Source organism: Lissotriton helveticus, chromosome 6, assembly GCF_964261635.1.
Source record: "Lissotriton helveticus chromosome 6, aLisHel1.1, whole genome shotgun sequence".
NCBI lineage: Eukaryota > Metazoa > Chordata > Amphibia > Caudata > Salamandridae > Lissotriton > Lissotriton helveticus.
The window spans coordinates 841,331,009-841,352,489 of record NC_136067.1 but is presented as its reverse complement, the minus strand read 5'-3'; the positions used below and the strand labels follow the sequence as shown (position 1 = coordinate 841,352,489).

General features: G+C 44.8%; 1 protein-coding gene across 2 annotated transcripts in view; it reads right to left on the bottom strand.

Annotated features, from left to right (window-relative positions):
• PREP (prolyl endopeptidase) overlaps positions 1-21,481 on the bottom strand; it is an 821,567-nt gene that overhangs the window by 14,200 nt on the left and 785,886 nt on the right. For both annotated transcript variants that reach the window (XM_078648442.1, XM_078648443.1), the window contains exon 13: positions 9,470-9,601. In XM_078648442.1, the coding sequence (XP_078504568.1) occupies positions 9,470-9,601 (132 nt within the window). The remainder of the gene's footprint in view (positions 1-9,469; positions 9,602-21,481) is intronic.

The window sequence follows — 21,481 nt, the reverse complement described above, 5'->3', positions numbered from 1 at the left end:
ACACCTGCACAAGGCACATGGTCCAGGATGGCCACCATCCACTCCTTACCTCAGCACAGTTAGGGAGCCCCCACTCTGACAGGTGGTAGGGGATGGGTGAGTGACCGCTAGTTACAAATGTTACGAAACGTACTATTAACACGAGATGCTGCAGGAAGAAAAACATCAGAAAACATAAGAGAACGGTTGTTAACTTTTGGCTGCATTAATTATCCTGGTTTTCTGCTATTTAGTTGAGATTACTACAATTAATTGCTTTCTTTATGGGAATGGGAGAGTAGTAATGTGGTTCATATCAAGTTAGAAGATTTGTGTATATTTTAAATCTCACAAGCATGATAGAGGTATAATATTAACAACGTGTGTTGGCTTATTGTTCACTAAGTCTTACATCAGCAATCTTTCTTTTTTCCTCGATTTTGCAAAGGAAGAATTTATTTGTTTAGGATTGTGCTAGACCACTGCTGTGCACTAGCTCACTATATCTGGTTGTGTACCACCACAAAAAGAAGCAATTTCAGTGCAAGTGTACAACCAGGTAACTCCTCACCAAGGTCATAAAGGAGTGCCTCATGTGTCAGTTCCAAACTAGCCTGATGGCTTCTACAGTCAGCTTGTTTGGCATGCCCGTGCCCCCAGACTGTAAAACAGTCTGTGGATGGGTGGGCTGCCCATGGCTATTTTGAGTGGGGACTCAGAACCCAATAAGGAAGGTATAATCACAGAAAACGATATGATTGGTTAAATGCAACCTGGGTAATACATTTCCAGAAGATTTTTCCTCCTTCAGGTCTTTGCAGGATTATTTGAAGAGAGCTAAAATCCTGGTAACTGTGATCACTATGGATCCAAGAAAAGAACACCTCCGAGAAAAGAAAACTTTAATTTCAAGGATTAAATTAAAATGTGTCAATGTGAAATTTATTTTTTTATTTTCTCTTTACAATGTATTTTGTTAATGGCGTACTTATTACAAACCTATATTAAAACACCAAATATTTCATCTGACTGAATCAGATTTCCTGTATAAGATGAAATTTTATTTTTTAATGAGTGCAAGCAGATACCAGGAGAAGCACTTTCGTGCTATTTGGTCACCCACCCTTCATAAATGCATGCAAACATTTAATTACTGCCTCTATGTAGCGCTGAATCACTGGGTGTTTAAAATGAAAGGGGTGTGCTTCACTGTGATTCGCACACTTGTACTTGAGAATCAATTGAAAACAGATTTTAACTCCTGTAAATTCAGGAGACGATCATGTTAGGCTCAAATCTCGGACGATTGTCCTCAATACAGTAAGGACCTCAAGACTTGGCCCTTTGGCTGAACCACAGCGCATCGGGGGCCTGCAGCTCCTCCACCCCCTCCCCTCAGCGCCTTGAGACCCTAATGGGTGAGTAGTCGCGCTCAACAAGACACTGATTGATTGAACACATTACCCAAAAAGTATCAAGGCCATCACCTCGCTGAAGTCCTCCTCTTGATTTTCAGCGCTTTCTCCAATCAATATCAAAGTAGTGATGAGCCAACTCATTTTCAAGACACCCGCTATTCATGCGGATTTTGATATACTGCACATTGTGTTTGAAGCTGAAAGCCTCTCTCTAAGGTATGACGGCTCGCCTGCAACAGTCCACATAAAATAATCCCCTATGGCCCCAGATAAAACCAGATTCAATAACTGGTGACATCTATGCTCATTTGGGAAATGGAGAACCAAGATCGGATGAAATAATCCTTACTTATGTAAGAAACTAAAGTATGTAAATATGTATCAATTAGTTTTATTTTTTATTTCTACATGTTTTTTTTTGGATTGGCATACATGAGTTTTTATGTAATGAAAATGATTGAGATAATAAGGCATTAATGACAGTGTTTAATTTGTAAAGCAAAATAAACCAACACATAAGTGATGGTCCCCAAACAGTTTCTTAGAATCCCACCACCAGCGTTGCTAGATGCTGGATTTCCACATACCAAGGCTGCCTTGTCTTGGTTCCCCCCTCATGTCTCTTTCCTTCCTTCACCCCAAATTATGTGTTTCTTTATCCCACTCCTGCAGTTTCTTCTTCATCCTTGCTATATTGCTTTGTTACTTTTTTCTTCTTCTTTTCTCCAATTTCTGACGATTTTTTAGTTCTTGCTTTAGATCATAGTCTGTGCATGACAAATAAATGTTGACCCTCAAAACTGAGTGCCAGTGCCACCAGAAGAAGCCAAAAGCACAATATGCGGCTACCTAAAACTGTGTAAGGACCAATTTTGGGCTTTATATTTTAAATACTTGTTAGGCACTTCAAACCAGTGTTCCAAACCATCTTAGTAGTCTCAACTAATGCAGTAAAGCAAACACTTGGAAATGTTTTGTGTCCCAAGTGAGGGCACCAGAGGATTTGAATTTATCTTTTCTAGTAATACAGATCATTTTCAATTGAACTCTTCATCAGCTCCCAAGCATTGAAAAAGTCAACAGGTGTAACGCAGGAGTTTGAACGCAGTCTAACGCAGGAGTTTCCAACCTTTTCGGTCGTCCAAGCAATTTCTGATAAATTACAACCATCGTGAGCTACTGCCTAATGTATGTGGACAAGTCTCTAGATAGAGTTAGATAAGGGTTATGAAGGAGTTGAAGTAAGCAAGAAAGTAGATGAAGGAAAGGACGATAGAGAAAAGAATGAACAGTGGAATGAAAGAAAGTAAAAACGGAACATAGGAAGCAAGAAGAAAAGGAAGAGAGAGAAGGATGGAGAGAAAGAAGGAAGGGATGAATGAAGGGCAGACGAAAGTTATGGAGAAGTCAAAGAAAGAAAAAAGGAACAAAGGAAAGTAATATAAGGGAAGGAAGGGAAAACAGGAACAAAGCTGAGGCTGAGATAAAGGAAGTAAGAAAGAAAGAAAGGAGAGACTACGAGAAAGAAAGAAATGAAGCAGAGGAGAAAAGAAGGACCAAATAGAATAGGAGAAGAAAGTAAAGATGAGACAAGGGAAGGAAGTAAGGAGAGAGTGAAAAAGACAAAAATTATAGGACAGAAAGGAGACACTGACAGTAAAGAAGAAGTGACCGAAAGGAATGAAGCTATGTATTTATACCTTCAGCTGACTTGTTCACAGTGATTTTAAACTTTCTTCTGATAGAAGCCAATGCCAAGCTTTTACATCTTTTCAAGAACCTTATCTTAAATGTAATACAATGGATTGCTCATCTGTGTCTGACGTACTTGCATTTCTATTTAACCGTCAAATTAGCCTCCTCTTCCAACCTTTTTGTAAACGAGTATAACAACTAGGTTCTTGTAGAACAAATGCAATTCAAATAATGCAAACGCACAAATTGCAGATTTAAAAAATGCAAGATGCACACTGCTTTGTTACAAAATCCGAGGATGTGCATTTGTGCAACCGGTCACCTTTCCAAATTGTACAATAGGGGTCTTGGTTTCCCACTGCCGGGGAAAGTACAAACATTACTATGCACTATACAAGTACAAACATTACTATGCACTATACAATGTCTGACCTTTAACCCTTGTGCGTCGTCTCCGCTATGCTGGGTGTTCAGTACTGCACTGTTATCGTTGCATTCTACATCAGTGAAGGGAATATTAGACCTGGTTTAGTTGAGTAGAACAGGTCCATTATGGTTTGCTCCGTCAAAGACTGCTATGAAAAAGGGAGTAGATTTTCATAAGGTGAACGTAACACCTAACCGTGATCGGAAGTACTTCCCAGTAGGTAAGGGAGACTAGGTATATGTGTGCACGATGTAACTACAATTTGTGGGTACTGATTTGTGACAATTTTAGGTGCAAGACATATCACCACTCGATGGAGACATCGGTCGATTTCTCTCACTGGTGCCTCCCCCTCCATAAGGCCACTTACGTACAACATACAGACACTTTGTTATAGACACCTCCACATTCATGGCAGGACACCCACATTTTAGTGGTTTTTCATCTGCTGCTTTGGCAGAGAGAGAAATTCAATGCAATCGCAGACAAAACACCTGCAGCTCAAACTTTAACAGAGGCATTTATTTATTTATATAGATATCATATTGATGAAAAATAATTCTTTTTTTTTGGTTTTGGTTATCAGTTCCATTCTGATGAAATCGAATTCTCCATCTTGACCATCATACATCTGCGTTAATACAAGTCCTACTCGCAGGTTGTCGTTCAGCAATCAATTCGACATGGCAAATTTATCTGCAGATCACCATTCCAAGACAAGATGATCTTTCCTTGAAAATGATGACATTTTCCTTGTATCGGCAGCAGTACCAAGATAGAACTAAACTATTAATCGGAGTGCACAGAATACTGTACTTTTATAAATACTACTTTCGTAAGCTTTATTCGATTTTAGTACAATGTAAAATCATAAAAGCAACAGTCAATATATATACAATTTCATATACATCATAAATACACAGTAAAAATAGTATTAAACAGTGTGTGTAAGCACACGTATAATAAAGCATTACATCCATACTATAGTTCTAACAACTATATTGCAAAATCAAGAGAATAATAATTCCCTATGGACAGACAATAAGGAATCAGCCCATCTAAGCTATATAAAAGGAAGCACGTAGGTGACATTGATTAAGAATCAGTACGTTTAGTGACGCCAGATGCTTTCAGATCACCAAATCTAAACCATGAAGAAGGTCATAACGATTATAAGTGGGTATCTTGTAACTACTCGTTATGGGGCCCCTCCTGCCCGTCCTGGGGTTTTCCTCTACACTCCTTCTAGTGGGGGGCAAATACGCTGTTCTGGGATAGAAATCGGACAGTTCACTAGTTACTATGGGCCCGTCTCCTATTTGGGGGACCCAGCTACGTAGATATGGGACGACCTGGTAGTCCCTAAAGTTAACAATTACTAGGTCTCCAGCCGTGTCCTTAGGACGGGAACCTATCCATCCTACCCTTCTGACATTTAAAATTCTTCCATCAATATTAGGTGGAAGGGGTCTATTCTTGGTTAACCAAAATTGTACTTTATTTTTAAGGTCCTGATGCCCTTCAGTTTTCCCATTGGTGAGCACCGGTACTCCTGAAAGGACGCACACATAAGGTGCTGCCTCTGGTGGTAGATTTATACAGTTGGTTTTCCTGCGCGTATACACTGCACCTTGTTTGGCAACAGACCCCTCAGAGCTTGTGACTACTTTGGACGGCCCTGATCTAGTGGCAGGTCTCGCTTCCTTTATCGATTTCTTAATTACTTCCTTACTTTTTGACGCTAGTAGTATGGAATCTAGCGAACGATTTTGGGCAGTTTTGCTATGTGCAGTAGTTTCGGGCAAATTAAAAGCAGCTAGGCTCTGTGGTTGCTTGCTTAACTTGATGGTTTCTTCTATCAACATGAGTTTTTCCCCAATTCTCTCTATTCTTTCTAAGAGCGGGGATAAGAGGGTTTTAACCAGTTCTTCAAGCTGGGCCAAAAGATTGGATGGTAAAGTGGATACAGAAGTTTCCGGTATTGGACATTCATCCAGTGGTTCGGGAGTGACGGTAACAGTGACCGAGGGCGGACTTAAAATTAGTTTTGGGTATTTTGCTGGACTCCCCCTGTGTTCCACACCTTTACGTTTTCTGTTCTGGGGTGGGACCTGGGAGTGCGTGATCGCTTGAATATTAGCTTTATCTGTTAATGGGAATAGAGTTTCCAAGGGACTAATATTTGGTTGGAGTGATTTACTAAGCTCGGGGCTTCTATTTCCCCTAGGGCATGTTAGGGGTCTCAGTTGCTCAAATCCCTGTGCTGCTGGGAAGTACCTAGTGTTGCAAATTCCATTTAGTTCCCTCAATAATAAAGTGTTCGGTGAGTCAGTTAGAATCAAGGGGGGTCGATTGCAGGACATAGTTTCTGGAAACAAACTATGTTCTGCTCTCTCAATTACCGTTGTTACCCTAGTTATTTCATAGTCCAGAGTCTCCTTAAGTGAACCCCCCAAGGAGAGTGTTTGTTTAGAGGGCCCTTTAAACGCCATGGTACTACTAAGTTATAACCGGTAATGACATACACAAACCTATGTCGGTCCGGTGGATATCTTACTAGCTGATAGGTTGTCCATTTAGGGGAAGCACAATTGTTCGTGGATAGTGTCTAGATATGCAAACCTTAGTTCATATCCTTGTTCCCCTCAAAAGCAAGGGGGGTTGCCCGGCCCGACCTCCTCTGGCCTCTGACGGCCACAGACGGCCCGCCCTCTGCCCGGGCTCCGCCCGGCGTCGTCCGCGCGCGTCCCGCGGGACGGGAGGCGTTCCGCTCTTTGTTTGCGCCTCCGGGCGCTGCCTGTGACGTCCCAGGTGCCTCTGCCACTGGGGCACCTGGGAAATGCAGTTTATCGCTGGCCGTTCCCCTCACGGCGGACTGGAGCAAGATTGGTGAGCAGGTATGGGACTATGCCGTTGCCGTCACGGCGATGCCTCTGCCTGCTGCCTCGGGTTCCGACAGACAAGCACCCCCACGGAGCGCTCGGCGCTCCGCTCTTTGTTTGCGCCTCCGGGCGCTGCCTGTGACGTCCCAGGTGCCACATACTACTGTGGAGTAGACCAAATGATGTACTGGGAGCCCGAAAATGAGTAACTGATGGACATTTTTCACAGTGGTTGACTGTCCATTCTGTCCTTTACTTAATCAGTAACAGCAGACACATAGCCAGCTATATACAGCATGTTCTGAATGTATCACTAGACCCACAGTTATTTGTTGTTTCTTAGTACTATGCCGTTGCCGTCACGGCGATGCCTCTGCCTGCTGCCTCGGGTTCCGACAGACAAGCACCCCCACGGAGCGCTCGGCGCTCCGCTCTTTGTTTGCGCCTCCGGGCGCTGCCTGTGACGTCCCAGGTGCCTCTGCCACTGGGGCACCTGGGAAATGCAGTTTATCGCTGGCCGTTCCCCTCACGGCGGACTGGAGCAAGATTGGTGAGCAGGTATGGGACTATGCCGTTGCCGTCACGGCGATGACTCTGCCTGCTGCCTCGGGTTCCGACAGACAAGCACCGCCCTTTATTACAGATCTAGATGTTCAGTATTTTACTCATCATAGGATTTTGTTCAATTTCAGGGGATTAAGCTCTCATTTTTAGATGAACTTCGTTATTGACCCTGCGTCTGACTACTGGAATGTTAATCAACCCATGATGCATCTGCTCCCTCACCTAATCTCTTTAAATCAGTTTTCAAAACCATCTTTTCTGCAAACCAGTACATTTTTACCAATATGCTTCTCGAAAAACCCCGTCACTCCTACATGCTATACAGACCTACATGTCTCTTACTATATCTGCAACTTTCCTGTACGACATGGGAGCCATGAGTCACACCACGGCTCCAGGTCCCCAGAAGCAAAGGTCCTAGAGTGGTGCATCGTGTGATGGTAAACAGGAGTATGCTAAAGGCCCCAAAAAATAATTTATGCAGTGCAGTTTACACTCTGTAAATTATTTTTAATCCTGCCTTGATAGAACACGGAGGCCCAACAAATCACTGACAGCAAATCACTATGCTAATTCTCCTACACTGGGCTACAAATGGGTGTTTGGGCTACTATTCCACAAGAACAAAGACCTGAGGATTTGGTTCCTAACACGGAGTGCAGACAACACTAGGGCAAGTGGGAGCAGCCATATATGGAAGCGAGAGTGAGTCTGTGTATCCTGTTGAAAGAAATACTTCCTTCTCTTCCCTCTTACATAATCCAAAACAAAGGACTGGCAAACTATGATGGAGACCTCTAGGACATCTAGATTGGGGCCTGGCAAGTCGCAAGGATGGCGGAGAGGATGTGTCAGTCGGCTAGACTGTCGACTTTGGTGCTGGAAACCAGGGTTCTAGCCTCGGGGTTGCGTCCATATCCTGTGATTCTGGGCAAATCACTTAATCTCCCGTGCCTGAATGTGTAATGTAAATACGGTGCTCATGTAAAAGCCTTCCAATACCTTCGGGTCGAGTTTGCGCTATATAAATATGCAACACAAAAAAAAGAACACAAAAAAGAAATCCACTTGAGGCCTATGTTAAGGGACTGAAAAGGTACCCATGCCACCAAAGGAGGTGGTTGTTCTAGTGGTGAACCACGACTTGCTCACTAACTGTTGCCCTACATGGGTTATAGGTTCCATGGTGCCTGCCAAGCCCAGAGCCATTCAGTCCACAGCAAAGGAAAGATAATGAATCCACCCCACGAGACCACCCACTGACGGCACTCTAGTTCTATTCAAAACGTCGAATCCTCTTCTGGTGCTGTCCCAATCTGTCAGCAGCCTTCCCTGGCCACACCATCCCCAGCCTTAGACCTTATGGTGCGCATGACACACTTCCAAGTAAGAGATTTTTCATTTCAATTTCAATCTCACACTCGCTTGAATGACTCATTCTCCCAGAATACTTTAGCATAGGTAAACTTCAGGTTTTGCTCCTGCGGACCATCAGACCACCTGGTGATGATACAGGATATGCGTGGGTTATTCTTTTCCCCCCTATTAGGGCATGTATAGTGCTGACACTGCCTAAGATGATCAACAGGAGAAGGCACCCAGTTCACAGTTACCTTTTTAATAACATCATGCACACCACTGACCAAGTCACTTTATTCCCCATCTCATATACTGTATTGGGAAGGACATTAAAATCCCTCACCAATGCGATTGCATGCATTATAATTAAACAGTAGGCTCCTCTCTCATTATTTTATTATAAGTACCTTGATGGTATAACACCTTTCATGTAATTGTGGCCTTTTTCTGAAGTAACTTGGTCAGAGATGAGTGGCAGGGGCATTACCTTTTTTTAGATATCGCGGGGCTACTGCGTTAGATTCCAGTGGCAATGCACCATCTGTGAGAAGTACCACAGCAACAAAGGAAAGAAAGAGTGGCCAATGGCTTTAGTGGACTACCAGTTAAGGGAGATGGTAAGCTTCAGGTAATCTCATTAGGTGCTGATCAGCCAATCGGGTTGATATAAATGTAGGGTCCTACTTAAGTGGTTGGAGAGCGGTTGATTAGATCAGCTAAAACAAGCTGCAGATTCAGAAAATCTGATTGTCCTTCCTATGACCTATCATGAGTGGGCCCTGCTTTTTCCCCAGTAACACTAGCCTCAGTATGGCCATTCATGGAGAAGTCCAGCAGCCTAGATGAACTAGATTTTTCCTATTGGAAAACTGCTGATCGCTACTGAATGCCACAAGCTCTTATCGGGATTCTGGTGTAGTATAAAACAAGTAAAAATAACTTAATTGTGTTCCCAACTTTGAAGGCTATAATAATAAAAAAAATCGACCCTGACATTGTTTTGCCCACCAATGTGGTGCTCCACATTGAACTGCAATTGAAATGCATTGAGCACCGTGTAGGTACAACATTTTATAAATAAGTAAATGCAATTACACCCAACACAAGAGAAGAATGTTGGAATTAAAAAAACAAGCCGTTCATACCCACGAGAAGGCCTCCGTTGGAACCTCCATTGATCGTGATCTTCTTAGGGCACGAGTACCCTTCGTTGGTGAGGTATTCTGCAGCACACTGGAAATCATCAAAGCAATTCTGTTTTTTGCCCAGGCTTCCGTCTAAAAATGCAAGGAAAAACGGATACTCTGTTATTTTGTCCATCTACGCATATCTTACTTTTGATCCTGTGTACACACACACACATATACTAATGATTCATTTGAAAATATTGTCGTCTCCATTATTGACTGCCTTTAGAGCAATAAAGGGCGTGCAGATAGATATCATATGATGGTTCTGCAGACAACGGATGCTTTCAGCAGTACTAAATAATACATCTGATTGAGATGGACAGAGTAATTGGTAAGGATCCTGAGTCGTATCCATTTTCCATTCTTGCTAAAAGCTTTGTACTTGAAGCTTTTATAAACACACATACCATGCAGCTGCAATAGAAGTCTGTAACAATGGAGCCGTTGGAACATTAAGAAGTGAGATTGACTTATAGGTAATTAAATTCTTCGGTTCATGGTAACAGAAAGAGAACGTAAATTGGAATGGCATGCAGAGTGAGACACGAAAAGAATGCATTTCTAATGTTGCTGATCATTTTTTGCCAGGGTCTTCAGTGTTGACCTTTATTTCAATCATAGTTGAGGAATACAAAGGCCTCCTCTACTTTCGGCATAGCACTATTATCTACAAACCTAAAATGTTCTCGGAAACTGATCGCCATTTTGTTTCAAATCACAAACGTGTTGGTACAAAAGAAAATTCTGATCGGCCCCTGGAGTAAAGTTGTAATTTATTAATGACAAAAAGGCACACACTATTTCACAGTCTTTATTTTCTTTCAACAAACAGTGAACAATTGAAACAAATCTTTTAAAAACAATTAACAACCTACATCTCCAGTAAAGCAACATCAGAACAGGTTACGTACAGGTCGGAAAATCAGAACCCCCTCTATGATGTTCATCTATTTTTTATTTATTGTTTTTAGAAAATTGTATGAAGATTTCAGTGGTATCGATAAAAACGTCAACCCTCAACAAACTGCACCCTCATCAGATAACTTACTTCGACCAACACCTCCTCAAAAGCAGAATCCTCTTTTCAAATTATGAAAGAATAAAACAATCATGGTAAGAAACTATAGAGAGGCAAAAGATAACCTCAAGGCGTACTGAAGAGATATTATTCGGCATTTCTGAATAGCTACTGCAATTAAGATTATCCATAAGGTACAGCTCCGAATATCTTTATTTTAAAGCTCTTTTTGGATACTCGAATAATGTGCAAGTAGAAATGTAATTTCATTTACTCAAATTCGAGAAAAGAGAGTGGAGCTGAATCCAACAGCGGTCGAATCTATGAAATATGAAAATGGGGGTTTGAAGTCCCTCTCCAATACACCATGCGCATTAGACTGGTGGCAGCCATGCGATTGGTAATGCCACTCGAAGGTCAAGTTTCAAAACAACACATATTAATATCTGACAGTTTCAAAACATACCTGATCCAGTGCACAAAGGAAGGATGAGGAATCAGTCAGTGTATTTTGGAAAAATGTATACAAGGTCCCTGTGTCTGTATTGGTCATTCCCTCTCTGCCCTGCCGCAAGCAAAGCAACCCTGGAACCTCTGGCCCAGGAGCTTCTGTTAAGATATTTACATACATCAAATGGGCTGGAGGCAGTCATAATCTTTACACTTAGCAATGCAGTTAGCAGCAAGACACTGTGTACATGCAGGGGAGATGTTTGACATTCATGCCTTGGTAAGAGATTCTCCAACTCTGGGAGAAGAAGGCATGTTAAGAAAACAAGATACAGCATGCAGGCCTTGGCTGACTGAGCCACTTGAGACAGTAAAATTGACAAAGCCCAGTTTTGTATTTGAGAAAGCAGTCCAGTAATCATGGAGCCTCGAGAGAGCCTCTAGATCTGGTCTCCAGCTGGACGAGGAAGTCATAATCTTATGTATGTAACTTCCTGCAGATCCCCTATATGAACTGTCCCCATTCTCAGAATTCGTCCAGACTTTTCGTGAAAAATGTTGATACATCAATGCCACAGACTGCAATGCCACAATAGATGGTAAAGAGAAGAGTGATGATAAATCCGCAAGATACATATCATTCATAAAGAACACTACCAATGGTAACTCATTCTTTTCTTGTAAGCACCATCTCATCAACAGTGGGACTCAGTACCAAGGATTGCCTTGCCAAATGCGGTTTTCCGATCTCCTCGCTCAGTTAAGGCAGACACATGAGCTACAGAGATTGCATTTACTGTGATACCTATTAGGAGCCTGGCGGTAGAGCTTTTCATCTGAGTACGGTCTAATTCCTTCTGTATGAAAGGAGACTCAGAGAGAGTAATTCATCTAGCAGTTGTTCGCTTTTGAAATTTTGTACTAATTTACCTGGCTGTCATCTTGTAAATCAAGGAAATAGCCTGTTTTCTTAAAAGGCCTTTTGGATACGAGGCCTAAATTAGTTGACCATAGACAACAATTGGGTAAACAGCACTGCACCAAACCAGACCAGTGAATAGGGCTCTATGGACTGCGCACAAATATCAAGACCCTGAATCTACAATACAATACAATGCATTTCAAGAGCACACAGCTGCCTAACAAGGTGTGCCGGCGCTAGCGAGAAGAATTACCACTATGTCTGAATACAAAGGCAAAATTTGGAGATGGTAAGGGCAGAGTCAAAGAGAAGCTCGGAACATCACTCTGGACTTCCCTTGGGAACCCACAGATGGAATGCAGACCAGAAGTCTCATCAATAATGTTGCTATGGCTGACACTAAAGCATTTTGAACTTTCTGGAGTCTGCTAATTAAATATGTAGGGGCACAATACTTAGCTACATCATTGAACTATATGGGAGCCAGTAATGGGTCTGCGATAAAACAAGCACACATTAAAAGATAAGCATGAAAAAAATGCCATTGTGTAAACTATATATGCGACATGCAGAGTATAATATGCTATTTAGTACTGGGGGTGCAGGGGCATCTTGACTCACTTCGGGCTCCACCGATATATATTTCTTTCCCCTCACTGAAAAAACATTTTAAAGTCATGATTTTTTTTTTTCAATCTGTTTGAGTTTTTTGTTTTTCTGCAGGTTGATAAATCGTGCAATAAACAGGACATGCTGCAGTTACAAAGGCAGAGTATCGCCCAGAAAGAAGTGTGTCCTAACGTATTACAGATTATGCTTTACACACTTGGACAATACTGTGAGAATGTAGCCATATTTCAGCATGCGTCAGCCAGATTGCGCTCAACAATGCAGGAGGTAAGATGCAATATGAACATAGTGACAGGCCAAGAGGGTCAGCAATATGTGGATTGAGAATTCACTAAACAATTTTAGTTTTAAGTAATATAACAATTAAAGAGAAGAAAAAAATACAATCCTGCACCCGCCCAGCCCACAGTCACATCATGTTTACTCCGGAGTACATATGATTACACTAGTAAAATGTAAAAATGTAAATTGATACTTGTATAGCGCACTACTCACCGGCAAGGGTCTCAAGGCGCTTGTACGAATACCGCTGTGGAACCCATTTTGGCTTTCCCTGTGAGGTGTCCACTCCTGGGCACCCCCAAGGTGGAGGCCAGGCACCCTTAGCGTTGTGGGGGCCGTTGTGGAGATTAAGCAAGCTATTGCCCAGAGTTGCAGAGTGGGACTCCATGATTAGAATAGGCACCGAGGCGAGAATTATCAGGTCCGTGGAATTTTGAGCCCAAGACCCGCCGAGGCGGGGAATTGAACCCTGGTCCCGGGCTAGACCTCTGCATCAGGGTCTGCCGCTCTAACCATTGAGCCACACTTCTCCACAGCTTTGGGTGCTGGAACAAGTGAGCAGGGAAAGCCCAGATGCCCCCTAAAAATCACACAGTTAGGTAGAGTACGGGTCATCCGCCATTCCCTCACCACCCTCTAGGGGGTCATATGGGGCCTCAGTGGCATGCTGTGTGGCAGTCTGGAGATCAGTCAGGATGGCGTCCCAATTGGTGCCAATGGGAATTTTGTGCAGCACCCTAAGTTGTCTTCCCTATGTAGTGTGACACTTTCTGCCCGAGCTCATATGATAAGGGATTGTGTCCAAGCCGCTAGTGCTGGGGGCTAAGGTGAATTCCAATGTCGGGTGGTTTGGCCGTCAGCAATTTAGCTGTTTAAGTATCCGGCACAGGATTGAAATCTGTTTCCTTCAAGGCACTTCAGAAAAGATTAAATCATAATTAGAATAGTAGTACTAAAACTGTCCCTTGCCATAAAATAAGCTTGTTAACACACTGGTAGAAATGCCAATTGTCCAGGCAGAAGATGATAGGTGACCGCCTCAGAAAGCCTAACCCACATTCTTGCCTTCTATGTTATAATTTTAACATGTCATAAGTGATGTATTATGTGAGGTCATAAGCAGTGCATGACAGGGGCACATGTTATAGATGGCCAACTGCACAATAACTTGTGAATTCCATTTTTGGGGTTTTTAAAAGTAAATTGAATGTTAGTTCTTGTGTAATTTTGAGCACATTTTGGACGACCAAAAGGTTGCAACCTAGGATCTGCATATAAATGAAATGTCTAGTTGCAGAGTGAATGCAGGTGCCCAGGGATGCATGGGCTATGGAGCTCAGAAAAAGCTGTCCGACAGTCTAATGTTCCATTTTGGATTTGTTAAGATTGGTTGTAGGTCTTTAAGAGCTGGATGATGATTTAATGTAAAGTCCTGCTTATAGGCCCTGAGCATCTTCTGGAGTTATGTGATGACAGACTCATGTCCCTCTTAACTGACAACTAAGGAGGACTAAGTGAAGGCTGAAGAGACCCAGAGTAGCCAGTAGATGGCCTGCATAGGGTCTCTGAGGGATGCAAGAAGCATACTGAGGGGTGACTGAGGAACCAGAAACAGGCCCCTGTCCCAGCTATTTCAGCAGGCATGTACCCTTCCTTGTCTCAGAAGTCAAATGTTACTTATCTCCAGTCACACAATACTCTAACCGCAGATTCCTCACCTTAGAATAATCCCTATGTGCCAGACTGGATTTAGATTTTTTTTAAGTTCTGCTCCTGCGCGCTGCTTTGTGTGCACCATGCAACTCTGTGTTGGCCCCATATTGACCTTGATGTGACGAGCTAAAGACTAACCCTGTGCGTAGGACTACGCTACGCTTGCGGAGCATGCGTAGTTTGCGCTACTAAGTGAATTGCACGTAGCACAGTGCAAAAACGCGTAGCGTAGCGGGCATTTTTTGCTTGCTCGCGGTCCTCAACGTCAAGTTGGCGACCGCGAGCTAGCAAAATCAACATCCCAGCGAGACTTTTTCCTCGTTCGCGATCAGCGATATCAAGTTGCCGATCGAGAGAGTAGAAAATAATCCTTCTGGTGAGATTCTCAACGCGGGGAGGTCAGGTTTCTCAGTGAGAGTGGTCGCTTATGCTCACGACCGCTCGCATTGAGAAAGCTGCCGCTCGAGTACAAATCTACTCGAGCGGCAGAAAACGACCGCTTGCACTGTGCAAGATGCCGTTTGCAATGATTGCAGAGTGCGGACAAGCAACCGGCACTGTGCAATCAGTGAGAACAGCATTTTCTCTACCGCACTATGCAGTTCGCGTAGCCTGCGTCGTGCACTTCGCGTAGCGCTACTATGCAAACTACGCCCAGGGTTACTAGAGACACAGATAAGAGCGAATCCTGTGAGCTGACATTAATTTCTTATCTTGTCCCTTTCTGCAAACTCAGATGCAAATCATTCATTTTTTTTTTTAACCATTGCTGCATTTATACGCTACATAGTATCATATCAACATAATATCAGGAGAGAAATAACTACGCACATACAACAAATTAAACCATCTCAGGATGCTCGGGTGACAGCAAAACAACAAATTACACCATTCAGGACAAATTGTTACTCAGAATTCAAATCATATCAAATTAGAGAGGTATATAATAACAAAAAGGGAAGGGGGAGATATCAGGCCCCACATAGTCTAATACATACTAATTTCAAATGCAATAATACACAATGTCTCAACCCACTCCCTCTGGTACTATGTGGTTTTCCAGCTGGGACTGGCGGTCAGCAGTAACCCTGGCTACGTACGAGCGATATGGGCCCCAAATATCTATGGGGCGGGACTGACAGGGGATTAGAGTTGAGTATTCGTCGCAGTTAATATTACAAAATGCCATACTCTTGAGCCAGGATGCCAATCTGGGTGGCCGTCTGTCACACCATAGTAGCGACACCTCACGTTTTGCCAGTAAGAATCCCAGGGCAGCAAGTCTACGCAACTTGCGCGGAAAATTGACGACATAGCCCAGTAGTGCAATTTCAGGGGTGGGGATCAAGTCTAAGCTCAGCATGTCGCCAAGAGTGCAATGTATGTGGGACCAATATTCATGTACATAAGGGCAAGTCCAGGCGAGGTGAGCGAAATCGGCAAAAGGGGCCTTGCACTTGGGACAATGATGGGGGCGGGTAGGATAAATTTTGTGCGAGCGTGCCGGGGTGTGATACATCCTACGTGAAAATGTAAAATTGATCAATTTGTGCCTACTGTTTGATGAAACCTCTCTCGTGACTCTGCAGCACTGTTTCCACTGCTCATCGGATATGGGATTACCTAAGTCCCCTTCCAATGCCCCTCGCACCTTAGCATCAAGGGCGGGGAGTGTAGCACTACACATTTGATATAATTTGGAGACCAACTGAGCTCGCGATGGGTGCTGGATGACAAAAGTGAGAGGGGAAGCCTCCTCGGGGGCAAGCGGAAATGTAGGAAACATGGCCCTCATCAAGGATCGCAATCTGGTCAATACAAAGGAGTCCATGAATGAACTGTCAGAATACCGTTGGTCTTTAGACACTGTAAAAGCGTGGCCATCTGGAAAAAGAACGCCAATAGTGCAAATGTGGAATTTGGCCAAGGTTTGCTTTACAACTGATTCTCCGGTGATCGGGAGCCAAGAAGTGTTAGGCAACGGAAGGGCAGGTGAATACAATTGATCCAGGCCGAGAAGTCTGCACAATCTATCCCATGCCCAACAGGTTGACGAAACAGTTTGAATGTCTAGTGGATCTCGAGGGAAACCCCCGGGAAGAACAGTAGATAACTGTCCAGGAAGGATCAGATCTGCCCCGGTTTCAAATATAGAATGCGGCATCCGGGTGAAACCAAGAATACGCATAGAAACACTGAGCAATTAAAAAATAAAGATAAAAATCAGGGACACCAAAGCCACCACGGTCATATGGAAGCGTCAAAACCCTCCAAGTCACACGCGGGTTCTTATCACCCCATACTAATCGCAATAACAATGAACGCAAATGGGAAAAGAAAACTTTGGTGAGGGGGATGGGGATATTATTAAAAAGATACAGAAAGCGAGGAAGAACAACCATCTTAATTATGGCGACTCGCCCAGCCATAGACAGGGGTGAGGCGAATCCATATCTCTATCTGGCTTTCTAGGGCAGCAACCGCCCTACCATAATTTAGTCTAATGATGGAGGGGGTGTATAAGTGAATATGGATCCCCAAATATTTAACAGAGTCACAACTCCATTCAAGGGGAAAAGTGCAGTTCCATGCGGTAGTGCACGGGGTAAGTGGGAAGATGACTGATTTGTGCCAATTAATACGTAGGCCCGAGAATTTACCAAAACGAATATTCTCCAGAAGCAATGGTTCTAGGTTAATGTGAGGCATCCTAACATAAGATGGTATCATCCGCATACAGCGATATTAAAAGTCGACCTGTACAAAACTGGAGACCCCGATGTAAATGTTTCTCTTGAAAATGACGGACCAGGGGGTCCATCGCCAGAATATATAGTAGTGGGGAGAGGGGACATCCCTGACGCGTGCCACTCGATAAAGAGAATTGCTCAGTGATGGTGCCGTTAAGGCGTAATCTGGCCGTTGGTAGAGTGTATAGCAGTGACACTGTGGAGACAAAGCATTCAGGCATACCCATACGTCTCATTATAGACAGGAAGAAGGGCCACTCCAAGGAGCCAAATGCCTTCTCCGCATCAAGAAGGATCGCGGCAGCCGGAGTGGAAGGATCAATGCGATGTAATACTGAAAAGAGGGTCCCAAGGTTGAGTGAAGTTGATCGGTGTGGAACAAAGCCAGACTGAGCCGGGGAGATGATAGACTCCATCAACAACGTTAACCGAATGGCAATAATTTCAGCCAAAATCTTATAGTCAAGATTCAATAAAGAAAGAGGGCGGTAAGAACTGCATAAGGTGAGGTCCTTGCCCGGTTTTGGGAGCAGAATGATGACTGCCTCCCGGAATGTAGGAGGCAGACAGCCAGTTTCAAGCGCCTCGGCATACACCTCCACCAAACGGGGGACTAAGGTCTCTTTGTAAGCCTTGTAAAAATCTGCAGAGAAGCCATCAAGACCAGGCGCCGAGGAACCTCTCAGTGAATCAATGGCCTCAATTATGCTGTCCTGTGTGATGGGAGTAGTCAGGAAGTCTTGCATGTACTTTTCTAGGTATACCATAGCAATCTCGTTAAGATAGTTACCCCGGTCACCCTGATCGTCTGACAGTGTAGATGTGTATAGGGTTTTATAGTAGGATAAGAAGGCATGACAGATCTCCGGTGTGGAATGAAGTATAACACCCAGCGGTACCACAATTTCAGTGATGTATGACGAGTTACGGGGGGGCGAAGTAACTGTGCTAGAAGCCTGCCAGGCCTGTCACCCTCACCATACTGCCGCGCTGTGTACTGTTTGGTCAAAAATCTCAGCTCCCTCTCTGCTTCGTCCCTAAAGTCTAACATTAACTTCAGCATCCTGGTTTCCCCCTCTTCGGAATGAGCCTGTGTCAGTTCCTCATCTAGAGCAGTAATGTCCTTTTCAATCCCGGATAACGTGGCACGTATGTCTCTAAGTACGCCTAAGTGTTTAGACTCCCCTGTAAGGAAGGGGAGTCTACATTAGGACCATAAATCCCAACTAACGTGACCTTGTGCCCCATAAGGGTCCCTGAGACAATTATATATCTGCCCTTCTTGTCAATGATGCTGTTGGAAAGGGCAAACGGCACACGTTTATGGATAAATATGGTAACACCTCTTGAGTATTTGCTGTAATGAGAGAAAAACCAGTGAGCACCCCAGCTTCTGGCAATATTACAGGAGTCAGGAGGAGATAAATGTGTCTCCTGCAAAAAAGCAATGTCGACCCTGTGCCTAGTCATATAATTGAGGACCTGCTTACACTTTTTAAAGTTATTCAGCCCCCGAACATTCCAGGACATCAATGAGAGCTCGGAAGGACCGAGCTGCAGCCCTAACTTGGCCATTTGGTCGTCCAAACCAAAAATAATCTGGCAGCTCTCCTCCTGCTCAATGACATGACAAACAATGCAGCAATCGAAAATGAAGCATAACAAAAGAAAACCCTCCCCCCACTCACCACCCAGCCTCTGGTCAACCCTCAAGAGACAAACCCATTGCAATCTTGTAGTGGCACGGAACAAGAAACATGGCCTTAATACAGTACAAATACAAACCACTGTAACAAACAATCCTTCAAGAAACAAGAAAAGGAAGGCATCCGCCATGAGGGGCATCAACGCCTCGACGATCGGGCAGACCAATGTGACCAATCAGGACTGAATAAGTAATGCACTTAATCGAGCAACACCACAGTAAGAAAAGGATATGACAAGATGGACAGTCAGCCAGTTCCCGGGACCGTAAACAAGTCGACGCTGTGTTGTGAGTCACTCTGTTCTGGGGTAGGCAGATTGGTAGCAACATTCTTTCTATAGTTCTGGCAAAACTCCTGCGCTTCCGTGGGGGTGTAATAAATGCGGAATCTGCCAGCAACATCCACTTTGAGGCGCGATGGGTAGAGCATACCGTATTTGAGGCCCAGGTTCCTCAGGGTGGCCTTAACACCAGTGAATTTGCGCCGTGCCTCCTGGACCATAAAGGTGAAATCTGGGAAAAAAGACAGCGCGCCACCCTGCCATCGGATTTCTCCTTTTTCGCGTGCCGCACGAAGTGCAGCATCACGGTCGCGAAAATTCATAAGTCTCGCAATAATGGGGCTTGGGGGCAGGCCAGGGCGAGGATGGGGGCCCAGGGATCTATGTGAACGCTCTACTACAAACCCCTGCGTGAATATCTCTCTGCCGAACAGCTCGATAAGGAGATTTCCACGAAAGTATCCATGCGCCCGGTTGATGTCGTTTCCGCCACGCCGAGGATGAGGATATTGTTGTGTCGTCCACGCGCTTCGAGGTCCTCGTTCTTGATGGCTACTTCTTTGAGGATTTTTTCAACGCGTTCTAGACGTTTCAATGATTTGGCAGCGCTATCTTCTAAGTCCGAAATCCTGGATCATGAGCCTGCACCTTCAATCCCATGTCTGCCAACTTTTGTTCGAGACTATCAAAGCGGCTGTCCAGAGACTTGAATCCGGCCCTCATCTCACTCATCATGACGGTGACCAGAGAGGTCGTGTCCTCACGATCAGATGATTCCACCGCGCCGTAGATGAGCCAGGGGGGCGTCAGTGGTTAGCAAGGAGGCTTTATCAAAGCTGAGTTTCCGTTGATTCGGGTCTCTCTTTCCCATGGTGGAGTCTGGAGGGTAGTGAACAGTGGCAAGACAGCAGCGCAGCAACAGACAACGATGCGCACTGCAGGCGATAGGCTGGGTCCAGCGAGGGATCTCCCACTACCCCTATAAGTTTGTTGGCAGATACAGAGACAGAGGGACGATCGAACAGTGAGATCCCAGGGGGCGTCAGCGCCAGGGCACACCAGAAACGCTTCAAAAGTCGGTGAAACACCCACAAAGCAGGCAGGAAACAGCTATGGTGTAGAGTTCCAGGGTCTGTTCAGCGCGAAACCCCAGGGTCAGGGGACAGAGAGCTGTAGACTATGAACGTGGCAATCCCAGCGGTAGGCAGGGCGCGTCCCCAAGATGGCACACTGGTGCGGGAGGGGCACCTAGTCGGCCCGATTCAACCCCAAGTTAGGGATCAGCAGCAGCGGGTGTCGGCGGGGGGTCGCATCAGTGTTCCCACCCAGACGAAGTAGGGTGTAAAGGGGTAGCAAATGGTGTAGACATCATTCCTGTTCAATATAACCCCTGGGTATCGTCAGCCAAGATGGGGCTGGGAAGGCTACTGCTGTCTCCAAAGGAGCCCTCAATCGCGGTCAGGGGGAGGACATCGTGATCAGGCGGGGTCGTCACCTGCTGGGGGGCCAAACACGCCCGCAGCGCTCGCAATCGCCAACACGCCCCACCGTGGCCCCCAGAGCGCCCAGCACAAACCCCCCAGCCTGCCGGGCAGAGCCGCAAATCGAGACCCGGGGCCGCACTTCAGGCCAGAGAGCCGCGAGCGCGTCCCAGAGACCGGGACCAGAGCAGCACCACCCCGGACTGGACCAGGGAGCGAGGGAGGGCGCACCGAGCGCCCCGACCAAACGCAGGGCAAACCCCTGGCCCCAGATGTAAATCATTAACTGTTGGTGGTTACAGTGTGCTGAGTACTAGCTTGAGGCCATTTTCAATTTTAAAGAGAGGAACCACCTGGGAACAGAGATGTGGAAATCCGCAGTTAGATGGAGTATTCTCATGAAACATCAGTGATGGTAAGGTACTATTTCTTATCAATACTTTTAATCGCATTGTCCTCACCTTAGAATAGATATCAGAGCAGTATCGCTCTAAGGTGGGGGGTCTGTGGAGTGGACTCAGACTAAAAAGTCTTGCTGCAGTGAATGGGCAAAGTGTCATTCCCGCCATACTTGGCCGTCAAGGCAGCAATGCTTTGTAAACATGTGCACTGATGCCCGTGATGCAGACTGTCAAATATCAAAGACAGGAACTACTTGCGTAAATGTAGTGGTAGCAGCCTTAGCCATGGTGGATTGGGTTCTCAGACCTTTCTAGGGCTGCTTCTTGGCCAATG